General features: G+C 38.1%; 1 protein-coding gene and 1 long non-coding RNA gene across 4 annotated transcripts in view; one reads left to right on the forward strand and one right to left on the reverse strand.

The window, feature by feature from the left end:
- The window catches only part of lmod3 (leiomodin 3), a 47,005-nt gene extending 26,926 nt beyond the window's left edge, over positions 1-20,079 (reverse strand). The window contains exons 1-3 of one of the 3 annotated variants that reach the window (XM_062969696.1): positions 19,903-20,079; positions 13,765-13,874; positions 6,304-6,632 (exon numbers count right to left, since the gene is read on the reverse strand). In XM_062969696.1, coding sequence (XP_062825766.1) covers positions 6,304-6,597 — 294 coding nt within the window. In that variant the 5' untranslated portion in view covers positions 6,598-6,632; positions 13,765-13,874; positions 19,903-20,079. Of the gene's footprint in view, positions 1-6,303; positions 6,891-13,764; positions 13,875-19,902 lie in introns of those variants that run through there. The other 2 variants (XM_008105393.3, XM_062969695.1) reach the window with 2 other exon arrangements.
- Positions 6,913-18,882, forward strand: LOC103277972 (uncharacterized). Its single transcript, XR_505799.3, has 3 exons — positions 6,913-7,000; positions 12,426-12,483; positions 16,305-18,882. It is a non-coding gene; the product is annotated as an uncharacterized LOC103277972 (long non-coding RNA).
- Positions 20,080-20,449: the final 370 nt, after the last annotated feature.

The following is a 20,449-nucleotide window of genomic DNA, read 5'->3' on the forward strand; positions in this document are numbered from 1 at the left end:
ATTGTGTCCATATATATATGTCACTGGCATAACCATAAGCGTTTAGGATGGTGCTATGTGAAAAACGATACAACTTGTGCATCTTTAATCATTGTTCAGAAGGGATAGCTTCAGCACTTGTAACAGCAGCTATTTACAATGTAGGAGCATCTGGTCTTAGCGTCTGGTGAGAATATGTGAACATTTTAAATGAAAGAGACCTTGTAACTTTTGATATTTCAATAGTAATGTCTAGTATCTATCATTTGTGAATGCCCAGTGCATTTAAGCAATAATATTTGAGTAGTTCTTATAACGCCAAAAGGCACATCAGTTACTTTTGGACTAAGAGGCAGCGACTTGCTTCCACACTGAGTATTTCACCATTTAGAAAAGAGGAATGTGATATCAGAAAACACAGTCTCTTGATATAGTCCAGCATCCTATTATGCTTCATATTGTGAATTCTTCTAGAGTTCTGAGTAAACCAACTTTGCTCGTGCTCCAAACATGAAAGTTATTCAAATACGGAAGCATATTTTAGCATCTGAACTGTTATAAGATTTACTCACGAGTGAATTATGCTTCATATTGTGAATTCTTCTAGAGTTCTGAGTAAACCAACTTTGCCCGTGCTCCAAACATGAAAGTTATTCAAATACGGAAGCATATTTTAGCATCTGAACTGTTTTAAGATTTACTCACAAGTGAATTGCAGAATGCCACCAAACTCATTTCTGCTAAGCACTGTGATATATTTAGTGTATACAACAAATTGTGTGTATACATCAAATGTATATCAATAAACTACTGTCCAGAACATTATCCCTTTCTTTTAAAAAGTATTTTAATATCACTATGTTCAGGTTTAAATTACATTCATTTGGTTGGTAGTCTGTTTCTTCTATTTCTCCATATCTCCCTACTGCTCTTCCTACCACTCCATGGATCATTTGTTTTTAACACCTAGTTCCCCAAGAATATGTTATTCAAGAATGACCCTGCCATCATTACCTTTCTTTTCTCTGTAATCTCTCATAAAGACACAAATTAAATAAGACCTGAAGAATACTGTCACAGACAGAGGTATAGGCTACTTTTATGAGTTTTAAAGAACCAAGGACAATCTCATATTCAAACTAGATTATACTTACAGTATTTAGAGATTTTAATTTACCAGTAATTTAATTTTAACAGTTTAAATCAGTGGTTCTCAACCTGTGGGTCCCCAGGTGTTTTGGCCTACAACTCCCAGAAATCCCAACCATTTTAGCAGCTGTTAGGATTTCTAGGAGTTGAAGGCCAAAATATCTGGAGACCCACAGGTTGAGAACCACTGGTTTAAATGGATGAGGCTATGGAACATTCATGTAACTCTTATGGTTTGTTTTAGATAATGGTTTTATGTATATTGTACATTTTTAATATGTTGGGAGCCTCTTTGGGTCCGCCACGAGAAAGGCGGCATAGAAATTTCTGAAATAATAACAATAATAATAACAATAATAGTTTATTGCAGATTGGGTATCACTTATATAAAATACTTGGGACCAGAAATGTTTTGTATATTGTATTATTAATTTATTTTAAAATATTATTACAAACACAATGTGATATCTTGGAGATGGTCTCAAAACACAATTCATTGTCGCGTACAACTTATTATATACATAGTCTTAAGTGAATTTTATTATAAAATATTATAATAGTATAGTATAGTATAAAATATTTTAAATTATTTTGTGCATGAAACGAAAACAGTGTACACTAAACCATCAGAAAACAAAAGTTTAGTATCCCAGTCAACCATGTGGACAACTTCAGATTTTGAAGCTTGTTGAATATCAGATTTCAGGATAAGGGTGGCTTGATTTGTACTTTCTAATAGTCCTTACGTACCAGAAACCATACTAGCTCCCAAATCAAGATTTTACTGGAACTCTGACAATAAGGTAGGCCTGTTGAGGCAACCATGGGAAATATGGGATTCACTTTATTTACTCTTTCTAAATAAGTCATTATTAAAAACACAAATAGGCTTTCTCTGGGGCACTTGAGAACCATATAGTAATGGACTGATACGTATTAGTAGAGCAATATCTGAAGTGGACAAGCATCAGATCCCATGCATTAACATTATTACACTAAATGACATCAGAAAGGCTATAAGGTTCCTTTTCCTGAATAGGAAGTCACAAAGATGCATTCATACTGCTCAGTTATAGCAATTTGATGTCATTGTAACTGTCAGGACATGAGAGACGCCTCCCAGCAGGATGGTAACACATCAGGGCGTCCCCTGGGCAACGTCTCTGTAGACAGCCAATTCTCTCACGTCAGAAGCAACTTACCTCAATTCACTTCTGACATGATTTAAAAAACAGTAACTGTCATGGCGCCATTCTGTGTAAACCTGAGATTTATAGCTTGAGGGGGGTTTTACGTAGAAAACTATAGTCCACTCCCCTGGACTACTGCACTTTTGCTTTCCAGAAGAGAAATCTTGTGTTCCTTTGACCAAACTACAAAGCTTACAAAACCCAAAACTGAGCCATGGCAGTTAATATGGTTATCAAATTACATTAAATATGTAGTGTAGACATATCTCTAATATAATTTCAAGGACCTTTCCCAGGGAATAATGTAGGAGGAATGTTTTCATTTGCTATATACCTAGCCTTCCCACAGTGGCAGGCGGCTTTGAGGGTAAATGCAATAGCCCTCAAAGTAGAATGAGATGGACAAGCAGCAAACGGAAACCTGTAGTATGACTTTGTAAAACAGTGTGCTGCATACATGAAGGGAGTTGCAGTATGTGTATGTGGGTGAGAGAGACAGAATGTGGGAATGCATGGACATATGAGGATAAGAGGCAAATAGGAGACTAAAAGAAGGAATGGTGGATATGGCTGTAGAAAGAATTGATGGGAGTTGTTTCAGGAAAGAAAGAGAGGGAGAAACAGGAAAGAAAACCAAACAGTATATGGAGGACAGATGATCATGACATGCAGTTAAGCACCTTTAGGTACTAAAAGTAAGAAGAAAACAGATTAAGTGCATGGAAGAAACAGGGCACTAGAAATGGGCAGGGATGGCAATACCACAAATTTCACCCAAAACTATAGCAGAGGAGGAAAAATTTCAATTGAGTTCATAAAAAGTGAAAAGGGATGTGTTCAAAGGTGGCATGAACAAAGCAAAGCAAGGCCTATAAAATCAATGATCATTTTGTAAGTGATACAGAGAATTGTTGTAAAAATATTGAGCCATCTGTAGGTAAGATTCTAATTTTCAACAACAACCCAATAAGTCATGACATTGTTTCGAAGTTCAGTTCCATCCAAAAATGATTACACAGTATCACTTTATTTGCATAAATGTGTTTTAAAAAGGAAACCTTCAATATTTGTTGATGGACCATGTGATGATTCTTGTTCAGTTATTGATAAAACAAAAGGACATGAAATTGAAACAATGCATCTTTTGTTAATTCTCATCTGATCACTGTTAGGGGTAGTTATTTGTCAGTAAAGGTTTTTGGAAGGTGCCCTGAGTCCCCTTGGAGAGATACAGTGGCCTATAAATAAAGTATTTATTTTTATGTGTTCTGTGTTCTTCTTTTACATGTAAATTTATTTTTAACTTCATTCATTTTTCCAGGTTTTTTTCCGTGTCAGAAGCGACTTGAGAAACTGCAGGTCACTTCTGATGTGAGAGAATTGGCCATCTGCAAGGACGTTTCCCAGGGGATGCCAGGATGTTTGATGTTTTACCATCCTTGTGGGAGGCTTCTCTCATGTCCCTGCATGGAGCTGGAGCTAACAGAGAGAGCTCATCCAGAGTGGGAAGGTGAGTTATGGGCTTTTCCAAAGTACATGCAGCTGATCTCTTTACTTTCACCACCTAAACATAGATGGGGGAGTCAAATCATAGGTGAGATTTTCACCTTCGTTGGGGTAGGCTTTTTGGGCAATGATATGGCATAAATTAAAATGACAGGTTTTAATTAAGTTAGCTAAAGGAAATCCCCACTTTTCATCATAGATATCATTAATGTATGCAACCTGCTACTAACTTTCCCATACATGTGTTTAGAGTTATCACAGGAAATGAGAACAATCGTTTTGAGTAACTACTTTGTGTAAGATTCAGCCATATTCTAGTCAATGGTTTAAGTTTGATCAGTACAATAATTAAGGATTTTGTCATATAGACAACACAATAGCTGGATTCTGTAACTCTGTCTGGATCTACACTTACGTATATCCCAGAATATGATCTCAGATGATCTGCTTATCCCAGATTATCTGGCAGTGTGGACACATATAATCCAGTTCAAAACAGATAATCCAGTATCAGATCCTGGGATATGGGGGAATGTAGATCCAGCCTCTAACTGCAGTTTTTGCTAATTTTATTTGTTGTCATATTCGCAAAAATGAACAAAACCCAATTGTTATTTCCAACTAGCCTAGGCCCATTAAATTAGTGAAGACCTTATCCATCAACACAAACACACATAATTTCCATTGATTCAAAGTTTCTGTTCTAGTTGGTAATAACAACTAGAATTTAGGTCTAAACCAGGCATGGGCAAACTTCAACCCTCCAGGTGTTTTGGATTTCAGCTTCCACAATTCATAGCAGCCTGTAACCTGTTAGGAATTGTAGGACCTGAGGTCCAAAATACCTGGAGGGCCGAAGTTTGCCCATGCCTGGTCTAGATGTATAATTTCTAAGCGGGTGGAACAGTTAGTATAACACAGAAGATGGCTTTCCTTGTTTCTGACATTCTTCCATTTGTGCTTTTTGAACACATTGTTTTTTGCCTGTACAAGCTCCCCTTATCTATTAATTGAATCACTTTCCTCTTTTCCAGAGGTCTTTTCCCAACACATCCAGAAACACATGCACACAAACACTTTGGCTACATTGTAATTGATGTTTTGAAATGTTGTGTGCACTTGTGGCTCTCACATTCCTGGTATTACTTTTAGCTAGATGAATATTTTGAACATTGCTGGGTTTCAATTGGTGTTTCCATCCCACTTTCATGTTTTGTTTTAAAGTCATTTATTGCATTAAAAGAAAAGTGAGATATTTAAATAATCTTCTAAAGCCAAGAATGAAGAACGTTATTGTTTATGGTTAGATGCAGGTATGATGCTTTTTATATACTTGCCTTGGATCTCATGCCAGAAGAATGGCAGGATATAAATTCAATAAAACAAATAAATAAACTTTTGAGCCACTAAGTCCATCCCATCTTATTGCAGTAGTACCTCAAAAGTTCAGGTTCTTCCAGACATATTTCTATATTGAGCATATGCTTGTCTCATAGACATTTTAATGCAGAGAAGGTCTTTCTTTGATTTCTGACTACCTTTTCCAAGTCAGAGATTTGTACCTAAATTACGAAGCAAGTTCTTTTTTAGAAAATGGAAGATATCTCTGTTCCTATCTGTGCCTATATTTATAAAAATTTAAAAAACAGTTCCCCCCAAAAGCAGGCTGAACAATTGCATTAGTTGATTCTGGAGGATACTTTTGGGAATGGGTGGCACAGTTATTGCCACTTCAATTTGTTAAAATTAAAATATAACAATCAAGATCCAATGGATTGACAGTGGAGTAAAAGCCACCCTTGGCTTAGTAAAATTGGATCACCATAGCTCACACATGATCACCATAGTAGCAAAGGGATGTCAGCATTTTGTAATTAGGTCTTGATGTCTTACTACACATAGAATCATGGATAAATGCAGTGTGATTGTCAAACTATGGTCAGATGTGCAAGAAGTGTAACACAATGGAAGTCTGGTCAATGTATCTTGATAATTTCCCACTGAAGTAAATAGCAGTCCTCTGAGATAAACTGATGGTGCATCTACATTGAAGAATTAATGGAGTTTGATACCACTTTGACTACCATGGCTCAATTATATGAAATAATAGGAGTTGTAGTTCGATGAAGCACCAATACACTTAGGCAGAGAAGGCTAAAGACCTTGCAAAACAACTTCCATGATACCATAGCATTAAGCCATGGCAGTTAAATTGGTGTCAAACTGTATTGATTCTACTGTGTGGATATACCCCGAGACTGTATGTTTCATTCATAAAAAGATCTTAAACAAACAAAAAATCAGTTTGTAACATTTTCTCTAACTAGGTACAAAACACTGAAAGCCTATTTTAAACAATACTTGTTTATTCCATTGTTCCATTGATTCTTGGCAATAGCTAAAGTTATATAAGGTTTCAGTACTGGGATATATCAGAATAATATATTAAAAATAAGGACTGGCATTTCCTGCTTCTTACCTCCGATGGTAGGAGTGTGACTGGCACCCTCTCGTCTTCATGCATCCGCCTGGATGCCTTCTGCCAATACAGGTAGTCAACCAGCGATCTGTGATCAAAATTTCCTGTTGGAGGTTTCTCAGTCTGATCTTTCTGTATCATCCCAACTGGCACTTCAGGGTCTGGAGCCATGACTTCCATTTCACTCTGTAGTTCCTTCAGTTCTTCTGGAGACAGGTTTGCTAGAATTTCATCTTCATCAATCTCCCCGGAACAAATTTCCTCTTGGTCAGAGTTTTGGCTGAACTCGGACATCTTGCTGGCTGATCACAGCTCCAAAAAAACAAGCCCTTAAAGAAAAGTTAAAAACAACAACCAGAGCTGGTGAATAGTACAGTAGTTCTTCTACAACTCAATGAAAACCCTCTATGTTCCTATCTGGCTTTTGTCAGAAATGATAGGACAACTTGATCATAGAAGAGTCTTGTGGACGAGTGAGTGGGGACTGGAGCATATGGTAAATCTATATTAAGCTGTGCTTGGCTGGAGGAAGAGAATTTATGGAGGTGCTGCCATATTCTGTTTTGAGCAACTTGTGTCAGCTGTGTAAGCCCTCCTGACATTTCAGTACAGCTGCTGTGGAGCTCTGCAGCATCTTCGTCGTAATTTTCTAGAGGAGTCCCCTTGGAGAATGAGTTTTCATGGCTCATGAAAAAAGGTAATATTTAAATTTAGGGAAATGAATGCCACTCCTGGTGGTCACTGTTTGAATTCCATACTCTTTATTCAATTCAAGCTTAAGTAACACTTGGGCTTTGGTCCAGCGATTTTCACTTTCTGTCTGACAAATCTTTTGGGAAGTGATTGATTTATGAGGACCAGCTTAAATGACTTTGGCAAATATCATGGTATTTATTGTCCCTAGCATTTAGAAATACTCTCTGAGCAACACGCTATAGAGTCACTGGCATTCTGGATAAACAAAGCAAGGGACTAGAACAACAGCTGAAACAGCACCAGGTAGCTATTTTTAAAGACAAAATAGTAAGTGGTAAAAAAACTGAAAACATTTGAGTAGGTAACACACGTCTGGTAACACCTGTAGTTGCATATATGTATATAATGAGATGGGAATCAAGTCTAAACATGAAATACATTTATGTTTCATTCATTATACACATAGTCTGAAGGTAAATATATACCTTCTGTCTACATTAATTTGTGCATGAAACACAATTAGTGTAGACAGAACGGTCAGACAGCAAAGGTGTCACTGTTTCAGACACCTACATGGACAATTTTGGATTTTAAAATTTCAGATGCTTAACTTGTAATGACTTCAATTTAGTGGTATAGAAAATTATAGAGTTGCTGTGCAAATGCGAGTTTCTAATACTCCCCATTCCTTTAAACCTCGCAGTTGACTCAAATATTCTAATGTTTGAACGGCCACAGTCAAAAGACATATTGAACATGCAAAGCCGATGATAAAGCATCTTTCCAGAAAACAACACAGTCCCTCATTTCTGGAAAAAAGGATAGCAAGACCCAACTTTATCTGAAAGCAGAATTTTGTGACTTGGAATTGCTTTTGCATGCCCCTTGATGATGTATGAAGACTCAAGTGCTTTCCAAACATTTGAAATTCTGTCATGCCAACAAATGGAGAAGACAGGCAACTTCACACCAGCTGTCCTCAACCCTCATGTTGTTGTCCACACATTGATAGACTATATATGCACAGCTAATCAACATGTGAAAATCAAGGGCACAGAAAGTGGACTGAATCCTGCTCTCCTTCCACCTATCAGATGTAGTCTACCCATGTTGAAAACAGTTTCCTTGCAAGCACTGATGGGAAAAAGACACTCCTGATTTATTCAAGTCCATTTCCAACTATTTAAGAAAATGTGTTCCAGGTCTGGAATCACATACCAGTCTTGAACATATATTTTGTGATTGGGATAAGTAAACCTGAATCTTGCTTGGCTGTTGCATAGTACATAAAATATAATTTCTCATGAGAATAATGCAATTATCCGTTTATGGTGATGAAAGATGAACACAACTATATATTCTGCCTACATTTCCAGTCTTCAAAGGCTCATGTATTGCTTCTTCTGTGCATAATTAACATTATACTGGTTGAGTATCCCTTAGAATCATAGAGGTGGAAGCTACTACAAAGGCCATCAAGAATGCACAATCAAAATACTCCCAATAGATTAGGTTTGGGTAAACTTCGGCCGATAGGCTATTAGGAATTGTGAGAGTTGAAGTTCAAAACACCTGAAGGGCCAAAGTTTGTCCAGGCCTGCAATAGATGGTCAACCAGAAGGTTTCTGGATTTCAGATTTTGGGGGGATTTGAGAAAATTGCATATATATAATGAGATATTTTGGAGATGGGTCAAAAAGTTAAAATTCATTTAAGTTTCTTATACTCCTTATACATATAACATGAAGGTCATTTGATACATAATATTTAAAATAATATTGTGCATAAGCCAAAGATTGTGTAGATCATACCTCAGAAAACAAGGGTGTCTCTGTCTTAGCCATTCATGTAAATAACTTTGGATTTGTGGAGCATTTTGGATTTCAGCCCCAAAGCAGGATGACAGTTTATCCCTCCTCCTAGCAGCAGCTTTCCATGCAGTTCTTAACACCTGGCTAGTTTCCTGATTTGTGTAGAGAGGAAATTGGATCTACACCCTAAGGTAGGGAAAGGAAAGCTGAGGAGACAGTAGTTGTATTTTTCCTATGCAGAAGAAAAATAGTGGCTGGCCTATGAAGAGATGAGTTTAAGGACTTCATCACATTGATGTTTTTCAGCATCCTGGTGGCACAGTGTGTTAAAGCACTGAGCTGCTGAATTTGCAGACCAAAAGGTCCCAGGTTCAAATCCCAGGAGCAGAATGAGCACCTGCTGTTAGCCCCAGCTCCTGGCAACCTAGCAGGTTGAAAACATGCAAATGTGAGTAGATCAATAGGTACCGCTCTGGCGGGAAGGTAACAGCGCTCCATGCAGTCATGCCGGCCACATGACCTTGGAGATGTCTATGGACAACGCTGGCTCTTCGGCTTAGAAATGGAGATGAGCAATAACCCTCCAGAGTTGGTCACGACTGGACTTAACGTCAGGGGAAACTTTTACCTTTTTTAATGATGCTTGCAACAAGCTGGGAGGACAGAGCCAGCTGGATGACAGAGCCTGCTGGATGATATCAGACAACACACGGCAACTTCTAGTAGGGCTCTGTTCTTCTAGTGTGCTGCAAGCATCCTAGGACACTGAAAAGAGAACAGGGCTACTGTGGGGAAAAGATGAGCAACAACGCTTTCCCTGTGGAATGAGTAAGTGGATGATGCAGGTGATGCAGGGTGCAGGGTGACCACGATGTATGGCAAATCCACCCCACAATTGCCTATAAATTGGACCTCAGTATAATGAGGTCCTAAGATGAAATGTATAGTAGCCTTGGTCCCCATAAAAAAGATCAGGACAATTGAACAGTGGGGTGGCTTTTAAATTTTCTTCCTCCACTGATTAAAAGCCTTCCCAGTTCTGAAGCAGCTATTTACACCAGAAGGCAATCTCCAACTTGGACTACATCTACAACTGCTGAAATACTCCAGAGTAATCTGCTTTGGAGCTTTTGGAGTCCAGACAGCTGGCTGATAATGCATTGGAGTTCAGTGTCACCACTGTTTCACCAAACAAAAGCCGATCTTGCACAGAACCATTCTGGCAACATTGCATTTGATGAGGTCCCAACAGGGCACCCAACCATGTGAACAACAGAAACAACTAGGCTTTGCTAAGTAGCTGCTTCAGAGTAGTGACACAGCAGTGGGCCTTTTTGATGGACATATACTGATTGCCCTGGATCCAGCCCACACTTATCCACACTTTAAAAACATGGAGTCACTCCAGAGTTTCCTGGAAGCTCTGGAGTAACTTGCATACTCCTTGTGCCAGAACACTGGCTGGAAGCAGTAGTTCTGTGACTAAACAGTGGACTGCTCACAGTAGTTGCAAGTTGAGCTTGCTTAATCTGGCCTATATAGGGGTAAAAATCATGTGGCCCTCCAGAAGTTGTTGGGTTGCAAGTCTCTTGCCAGCCTACCCAATGGTGAGAAAAGTTGAAGAACTGCAGTCCACCAAAATATGGACGGCAGCATAATTCCTATCCCTGATCTAGAAATATTAAAGAGCAAAAGTGGCTATATGATTCATAAATCGATATCATCAAGAATATAGCAAGACAGTGTCCATATGAGGATCATGAGGCTCTTGGCATTAGTTGCTTCCCATCTTTCCTGAAATGGCTAATAGAGTAACAGGACATTCTAAAAATTACAGGAAGAACAGAAGGCGGCCTGCCCCACTTCTTCAAGTTTAGACAAGTTGTCATAGAGAAAGACATTTTGTTTACAATTCTATTGCTCTAGAGAGTGAGGGCAGGCCACCTTTCTGTCTGTCTACCTTATAAAATCTAAGCAAACATCCACATTAATTTACAGTTAGAGTTCACAAAACAGTGTGGGTTGGTTGTGTAGTCAAACGATGGTAATTGGGCTGGCATGGACTAGGAGAGTCCAAATCCGAAATAGTTCTCAACCAGGGGCCTGATAGCGACCTCTCATAATCTAACCCTTCTCCTCTTCATATGCTAGTGAGCATAAGTAGGTCTTCAGTTATTTTTTGAAGGAGAGAAAGGATGAGACCAGCTTTATTTCTTTAGGGAGGGAGTTCCAGAAGTGGGGGGCGACCACAGAAAAGTCCCTCTCTCTCGTTCCCACCAGCCGTACTTGAGATGGGGGTGGGACCGAGAGCAGGGCCTCCTCCGCTGATCGCTGGTCTGTAAGAGGAGATGCGGTTGGTTAAGTAGCCTGGACCCGAGTCATTTAGGGCTTTAAAGGTACTAACCAGCACTTTGTATTTAACCCGGAAGCAGACAAGCAGCCTCGTATATCCCACCTTTCTCCCAGAATGGTACATATTTAAGGCAGCTTCAAAGTATGATAAATCAAAAACATAGTAAAATTTAGAAAGAATTAAAATCAGTTCATAATACATTTTAAAAGCATACAAAAGGTCTAAAAGATGAAATATAACTGATAAAATAGAAACCCCTCTCAATACATCAAAGGCCTGCTTAAATAAAAATGTCTTTGGCAGTCAGTGACCTCTCAAAAAAGGGCATTCTATCTTTCAATTAAAAGAAAGGAAAAGGGAGAAGAAATAACATTATAACATGAGGGGTTTTTTCTCTCTCTCTCTCATGTAATTTTAAAAGGTTTTATATCACTGCAAAGTGTTTCTCTATAGTACATATTCCAGAGTATAGAAGTATGGTTTGCAATGATACAATGTAAATGAGGATGAAAGAGATGGATAGGGACTGAGGGTTCAAACGGACAATTAAGAAATAACTATTATGAGAGAAATATAGTATGACCCCTGTATTCTTGCAAGATACGCCCCAGGGCTTCACGTGGATAGGTGAAATCATGGATAATAGCAAACTCTATTGAAATGAAGGACTTCTGCCTCAAGAATAACATAATGCTGGAGAACATGGAAATGCCTAGACAGAACCAATTTTGTCAGACGTGAATAAATGTAACTGAGGATATTGGTCCCACAGATACATCGGTCATACTTTGTGCTCAAGATTGCCCCATCAGCTGTTTTCTGTCTCTCCATTGGGAATCAAATACTATTTTATATGTAAACTACTTTGATGTTTCATTAGGTTAAGTGATGTATAAAAGTTTATTAAGTTGCTATTGGATTTTGGCTATATGTTTTTTTGTCTCATAGTTAAACACCTCTCCATATTAGAGATTCTTTCCATAATAAATTGTCTGTTCATTTTTGCACCTCGGTTGTACAGTTTTTCTCCTGGTCTTTGCTAAAGACCTTGACCTTTCAGATGAATCCGAGGCTGCTTCAGTTACATAGATGTGATCTGAAAAAAATGGGTAGGTTTTCCTTCTGGGAGAACCAAGCAGCTAAGCTAGTCCAGATGGTTGCTAAGGCGGTTCTTGTTTGTTGTGGCGAGAAGAATGTTTAGCTGGAATGATAAGAGGAGATCAGACATGACGTGTCTAATGACATCTATCGGTGTCTTTCAGATGTCCAAATAGGATGCAGAATAAGGAAAACATGGCAATTGGACATCTCTGCTTTCAGGTAATTATCATAATTTTAATAGAATCATCAGAATGTCATGGGTGCTTCTATCCTTGGGCTGCAGTAGATTCTGCCACTATCAAAGTTTGCAGTCATCACTCAACAGAAACAACACCTGATAGAAAATGTTAGCCTGTGACTACAACACCATCACTTTTTTTGTCCTTTATGATTTCTAAACATCTTATCCCTGATGAAGAAGGCAACAAGGCTCTGAAAACTGGCATATCTTTTGTGCATTTTGGCTGGCTAATAAAATTATCACTCTTTTGTAGAGTTTGTATTTTGTTTTAATTTATTGCATGGCCAATACAACTACCTCTGTATGCATTTTCTAATCATAATTCTTGGGTTGTCTACATCACATTGCTTCTAAAACTGTAGGTCCCAACTTCACACTGGGTTTTCTTAGCTCAATGTTGGGGTCCCAAAAAAATGAGCAAATAATTAAGGTTTTCTGAATATCACTAAAGACTTCTTCACACAGGGCCTCATTTTGCTGCTTTTAATCATGGCAAGGATGGGGCCTGCCATGTGCCATCATATGGTGCATGACATTCCTCCCAAAGCGCCTTTCGGTGCTTCATCTCTACTACGTGGAGGAAAGTGTAGTTTGGGTAGCTTCAACAGAGCTACCCACACTTTCCTCCCCTTTTTGCCATGTGATGCCAGAAAGGGTGTAGGAGCAATGCACATTGCCACCCTTTCTGCAATCTGATGAGGGGAGGGAAAGAGTGCCAAAGCACTCTCCCATTCCTTCCATGAGATAAGGGGAAGAGGGAGGTCCCTGGGGTGTCATGAGTGATTGCCAGCACAATGGCATGGCCCGAAAGGGCAGTGTAAAGACATCCCTAGTGGCTGTTTTAGACATTTACATGAATCTGTTGTGCAATGTTTACAGTGGTCTCTGCAGAAGATGCTTCAGCTGTACTTCATACAAAGGAAAACCAGCCTGTTTAGCAAATGCTGGTTTCTTATCAATAGATGTTTCATTTTTATACTTATTTTATATATTTATATTGCTGGAGTCATGTAAAAATTTCACAGGCCAAAAACTGTCCCAAGAGGGAAAGGTTAAGAAGCCCTACAACCTCACTGTATGGGGGAGTTCCCCTGTGCCATTTCGCCAGCAAGTGTGATGAAACGGCAGGCACAAGGGATGTTAATAGCATCACTTTGGTCTGGGAAAATTCATTGTGAAAAATTTCTGCCAGATAAGCCCCCATTCACACTTCAGCACATACTGGCAGGCAACCCTTGTTATTTCTGGGCCTGATTTACCTTGCAGTTCAAAGGGTGGCTGGCAGTAGACTATATCGTACTACATTCCTATGCGAGGGCAAAACATCAAACAGTGATGCTCTTTTCTTCTTCTTTTCTGTTTTGCTAATCTAAAAAATAAAAAGGATGAGTCAATATCCCACCATTTCTGAAAGATGGAGCAACAATTTCACTGGAAAACTCTTAAAATATAGTGCTACCTCTTGATTCAGGATGAGCAGAATGAGAAGCATAGGACTCTGTCTCATATGAAAGCAGTCTGGGTCCATCTCTTTGACTGACAGGCACTGGCTCTCTGAGTTTTTGAAGGCAAGCCTTTCCCAGCTGTTCTCGGTGCAGCTGGTGATTGAACATGGACTCTGCTATGCGTAAGGCATGTGTTCTGCCTCTGACCTCTGGCTGTTTTCTGAACTAGAGGGACTACGTGTGCTGCACATCGTTTTAGAAGAAGACCTCCCATTACCACATGGGGGTAAATAGAATTTATCCAAATATAGTGGTTATGATGGGGGGAAAGAGTTTACATCTTCCCTGGCTTCATTTTTTTCCTTGTATTTTAGTCAATGTTCTCCAACTCCATTTGCATTTGAGAACATTTAGATAGGATTTACTAGAATTCAAATATTACTAGTCCCATGGCCTAAAGGATAAAAGGGAGTTTTAAATTCTTTTTCTTTAACATACTCACAATAAACTATTTTAAAACAGTGTCAGAAAAGTTCCAAAATCAGCACTGATGAAGCTGAGCATAAGTAATAAAGTCTATGGCCACTGGTGTTAGGTTAGTATAAAATCACTTTTTCCCAAGTGCTTGTATGAATTTTTAGGCAGACAAGTAAATTAAATTACCAAAGAGAAAGTACTTATTTTCAAGAAATAGAAGCAAACTATACAAAACATTCTGTACAGAATGAAGAGTTTGAGCTACTTCTTTGCCTCCAGATGATGTCATTTGTGCCATCTACCTGGACATTATAAGTCCCTATAATTAGAGTAATAGTGTACCATGTTCATCTAGCTCCTATCATTGACACTGAATAGGTCACTGCCAGGAGGAATGTCATGAAGCTTCAACACCTCTTTTTGCTGTTTGCTACTGTATCCTTTGCCTACTTCACACTGCTCCATTAACATTCTCAAGTAGATATTCATGTCTAGCCAAAAGACGTGCTCCCATGCTCATCATAATCATGATTTTATGCCCAGGTGAGTGGTATGGAGCTGGTTCATAATGACTCACCTCAGAACAGTATATAGAAGAGAATTGCTTTCCTCACTAAGCCCAGGAAAAAGGAGAAAATCATAATGGCAAATCAAGGATTCAGGTTTATAGTATCTCATTGCGTTTTTCATCCCAACATTATAGCAGTATTTTTAACATGGGGCAACACATGAGTCCTCTCAGAGAGAAAGGGTGGGTTATAAATAAAGTTTTGTTGTTGTTGTTTGTTGTTTGTTGTTGTTGTTGCTGCTGCTGCTACTGCTGGTACATTGTAAACTAGCCAGTCCTGTAAGATGGTTTGTTTGGTTCCTTGTTCCTTATAACATACCTTCCTGCTCTGTACTATGTTGTATTGTTTCTAGGTTGCTTTTGGAGATGCGGAGATCCAATATTATATCAATGGGCTCTATATCTCCTGTTCTACATATCCATCTGTTTGCACCTCTGGAAGGTATCTGACATTTAGAGGCACTTTCCTGATTATAGTCTCTGATGGTTTATATCTGATTGTACAGTCAGCTGTCCAAATGTGCTGGGTTTAGGGGCCCCATGAAAGTGAAACACTAAAAAATGCTATTTTTTTACCTGAGAGAACACCTCTTTAGGAAATTCTTGGTCCTCCGGCACAGGTTCTATGGTCAAATTCTGCTGGAAGATGTCCATAGAATTACACTGGAGGACCTAGAAATTCCTAAAGGGGTGTTCTGTCTAGGTCCTCCAGTTATGAACAAATAATGTTGACCATAGAAATGTTGTCACAATGTTTTCCTTATTTCAGTAGTTAAGAGCATTAGAAACCTAAGCAGAAACATAGCAGAAAGGGAGGTTTCTGACCCATCTTTGTGTTTTGTTGCCGAAACAACCTTGTGTAAATGGCAAAGACCTTTCTGAATAGTATTAGAAGAATATGGAAATTTCATCACAAGAAGAATGGACAATTACATTGTTTAAAGTAGCAGAAATTGATAATGTATCAGTTTTAAGAAAAGATAAATCACTGAACAGCTTTGGGAACCTTTAATGGTCTTTTTGCAAAAAAGAGGTGAGAAATTGGTAAATGTGGGTTCTGAGAATTAATAGGACTTTATTGCATGAATGTGCTATTTCACTATAGTCGCACTAGCATTGAAAACAGATATATACCAAATTGTGCATCTTCAATATCATACCTCTCTTCAGTCATGCAATTTTGCCAGTTTAGCAGTTCATGATCTTGTGATTGTACCCCTCCCTACCTTTGTAACCCCACTTCTCATACTTTGGCAGAAATAACCACAATTGTAGATTCTCTCTTTTCATTGTTTGTATGTTAATTTAGGGTGAAGTATTGCATACCCACCAACATTTTGCAGATGAAACCAGGATATGTAGCCAAGCAACTTGAGAAGAACAAGCTATGAGAGGCTCCTGCAGTTTGCTTTTGCCTGCATCTACATGGAAGGATGAGATTGCACTCTTTTGGCTCTCTCTCCTCATTGAATTGAATGAAGGAGGAGAGAGACAACTGGGACATTTTGAAAGCAACTGAAAAATGAGAAACAGAGAATTGATCAGGATAGTTGCTGTCAAATCAGGACACTTGGAGAGCATGCGATTGACTGGAAATAAATATTGTCATTTCCTCTCTTTTTGGAAAGAAGAAGCTGGCTTTTATTTTATATTATGCTTCTGTAAGCACAACATCAATCTCTCTTGTAGCACAGTCATCCATAAATGGATTCCTGATGTTATCGAATAAATCAACTGTGGTCTCTTAGCTGGCATCTTATTCTCTCAAACCATGCCATTTGGGTCATCGAAGCTATCCTTTCACCGCTTGCAAATCTCCTGCTGATTTCTTGCCTGTAAATAAAGTGCTTAGCTGTCCTCTTATATTTCCCTGATCTGCATCCATTCCATCTTGAAGTCATGAGGGCCTCTGATCTCTGAAGTTAAGGTCAAGACTCTTGTTTGAGCAGAGCCGTAGTCAAGGATAGCAGATATTGTTGGCACTAAGGAGCGGCAGATTAAATGCGTGATTTCCACATTATCTGGTGACTGACAGAACTGTATTCTTAGGAGAACTAGTGAGACCCAAACAGTATGCACTGATAGCATGGAGTTTTGCTTTCTTTATATATCATTGCACTTGTTTAATACAGCAATAAAGAGCAAAAACTATGAGCCTGATAAGTAAATTGGTCTCCATCCAGGACTATCCAGGCAAGCACCTTACAAAATACACTGTATAATATAAAATCTACTAAACCACAGTGTGTCAGTGTGGTGTGGCAGTTTGAGTGTTGAACTATGACTGAAGGAGGCAGGAATTTGAATCCCAGTTCCATCATGGAAACTCACTGGGTGACCTTGGGTAAGTCACATTCTCCTAGGCTCAGAAGGAAATGATGGCCAACCTCTTCTGAATAAATCTTGTGAAGAAAAATGTTTATAGGCTCAATTTAGGATTGCCTTAAATTGGACACAACTTGAAGGCTAACAACAACAACAACGCCTCCCATTATCTTCTTTGCCGCACTCTTCTGTAATAAGAGATTGAGTGATAATCCATTTCTATCCATTGCATATTGAACATGATAAACAATATGAAATAGTAGCATATTGTCAGAAGTAGATGAAATCTTTTTTATTCTTGTAATAAAAAATATATTGGTTTTCATTATTTGAACATTCCAGTGTTTACTTAATCTAGAATTGTAGGTTCTTTAGAATTTGTTTTGTTCTTCCTGCTGTTCTAGAACCAGATTCCCATTCAAATAATCTAATGTTTATGCATTAATTCATTTCTATAAGTAACTCTTCATCAATTTTTTATTGCTGAGAAATTATCTTTCTGATTTTACATTTAGGCTTACAGTTTAAAATTATTTGGTTTATAATACATTTTCTGTATGTATATGTGTGTATCTATTGTTACTTTTAAACATTGACTCCTAATGTAATTCATTCTCAATGTACCTTACATGTTCCATCTTTAAAACAAATATATTACATTATTTGTCTCTTTTCTATTACAGTAGAGTCTCGCTTATCCAACGTAAATGGGCCGGCAGAACAATGGATAAGCGAATATGTTGGATAATAAGGAGAGATTAAGGAAAAGCCTATTAAACATCAAATTAGGTTATGATTTTACAAATTAAGCACCAAAACATCATGTTATACAACAAATTTGACAGAAAAAAGTAGTTCAATACGCAGTAATGCTATGTAGTAATTACTGTATTTATGAGTTTAGCACCAAAATATCATGATGTATTGAAAACATTGACTACAAAAATGCATTGGATAATCCAGAATGTTGGATAAGCGAGTGTTGGATAAGTGAGACTCTACTGTACTCATAAAATTACATTAATCAAGGCATCAGTAGGTTAAATGTTTTTGAATATTTACATAAAACTGTAATTTAAGATAATAAGACTTTAATAAGATAAGACTGTCCAACTCTGATTACCTATATACTCAAGTATAAGCTAACCCTAATATAAACTGGCCAGGACCCTCTTTTGAGTATAAGCTGAGGGGGGCTTTTTCAGCTGTAAAAAGAGCTGAAAATGTGGCTTATACTTGAGTATATATGGTAAGTAAGCATTACTCAATACATGAATGAAAAGTAACAGCATTACCTATTGTTACTCTCTTATTTTGGAAAAAAGCACTGTTATTCCCTAATTACTCCCCTCGCCAACAATAACATGCAATATCTGGATCCTAACTAGAGTAGAATGATTCAAGCAATTATTGAGCGATAAGTGAACACTTATGGAAATCTCATTGATTCAATGAATCCACTGTATTTAAGTAATAATGCAGGTATTGTCATTGTGTTATTTCCAAGCTATGGAAGTGTCCACACATGTGTATACAGAAGAATAAATTTCTTATTCAGTGTCTGTTTCCTCCTATGTTTTTTCCCATATGCACAAATAACTATAGCAGGAATCAGTCAAATCAGAAAAACACAACAATGCTGATAAACTATTTTGCAGGGCAAAAATGATGGTGAATTTACAGGCATAGCTGCTTGTACAGGCATAGCTGCTTATTAATTTTGAAAGAGTTATCATTTCCCCTATTTTCATACACAAAATCTTCATCAAGCTAAGGCATTCTTGATACATGGCACTTAAAAAATGGAGGAAATTTTGTAATGGTTATGTTTAAAATAAACCATATGAATTTTGAGGAAAATGTAGTATTTAAAGATAACTGTTTCTAGCCAATTTTGTTCAGGAGGAGTTCCTGTTGTCACACTAGCAATTGCTGGTAGAAGGCACTCTCTAACACAAGTGCCACTTGAGTATCCAGGCACAGAGCTAAATCAATCAGCAGCTTCAGCAGAAACACACAAGGTCAAGCTTGTACTGTGAACATTTCATCTGTAATAGTCCAGCATTAAGGTACAAGCTTTTAAACATTATTCACAGGAAAAAAGATTATGCATTAGGTATTTTATAAAAACACCTTCAAGCGTCCCTGTCTTCATCTGTTGGTTTCTTTGCACAGAACATATCAGAAGATATGAACACACGCACGCACACATGAAAGCAAATACATTTGAAGTTTTTCTCAATAAATGTTTGGAAAACTAAAGTTCAAAAAGGTAGGTGAGTGAAAAATTGTCAGGCTACAATTTTAATTTGCAACACTGAAATAATAGGTGAATGGATAAATGGAAATAAAGAGAAAGAAAGAGAGATGCTATTTATAATGCTGCCCATTTCAAAGTAGGCGTCCCTCTAAGAAATGCAATTTAGTTCTGGATCAGTACTTGAAAGATAAAGAACTTGTCCCACACATACTTAAGGTAACATAGATAACAGTAGCTAAGTTTGGACTTTCACAATCAGCCATGTCTTGTGCGAAACATTAAAGCACAGCATGGGTTTATGGTTCCTAATGCAAGAACTTACCTACAACATATGCAGGCCTATGCATCCCAAGAAAGTGAACTAAACCACCACTTTTCACACATTTTCAGCATCTTCTCTAAAAGTTTCAGTCGCTCATTCCATCGGCAAATGAAGAGCACTGGTGGATGAAAGAGAAGGCAATGACAAACACATTCACCATGGCCTCCTCATGTATCACCATTTTAATCCTAAATAGTGGGGTCATCAAAACATGCCTGAAGTGCCTTAAATGTTGAATGGGTGCTATTTTTAAGATAACTGATGGGACAAGTGCTGACTCCAAATACTTCAGAGCAAATTCTGTCCCACTAGTCTTTCAATTTTGCTGATCCCCCTCCCCTTGTACCCGTCTCATTTATTGCTCTCGGTGTGCATGCCTTCTGGTTGTGCCAGAACACTTTGCAAGAGCCAATTGGAGAGAATGTACCCATGAAATCTAAACCGTGTCTCGTTTGTAAACTACTTTGTAACTAAGAGTGATGGCAGGGAGTGGAGGGGGGACCTAATGTGGAAGAACAGTCAGGCACTACATTATGCCTCTCAGTGC

This window comes from Anolis carolinensis, chromosome 2, assembly GCF_035594765.1.
Source record: "Anolis carolinensis isolate JA03-04 chromosome 2, rAnoCar3.1.pri, whole genome shotgun sequence".
Lineage (NCBI taxonomy): Eukaryota > Metazoa > Chordata > Lepidosauria > Squamata > Dactyloidae > Anolis > Anolis carolinensis.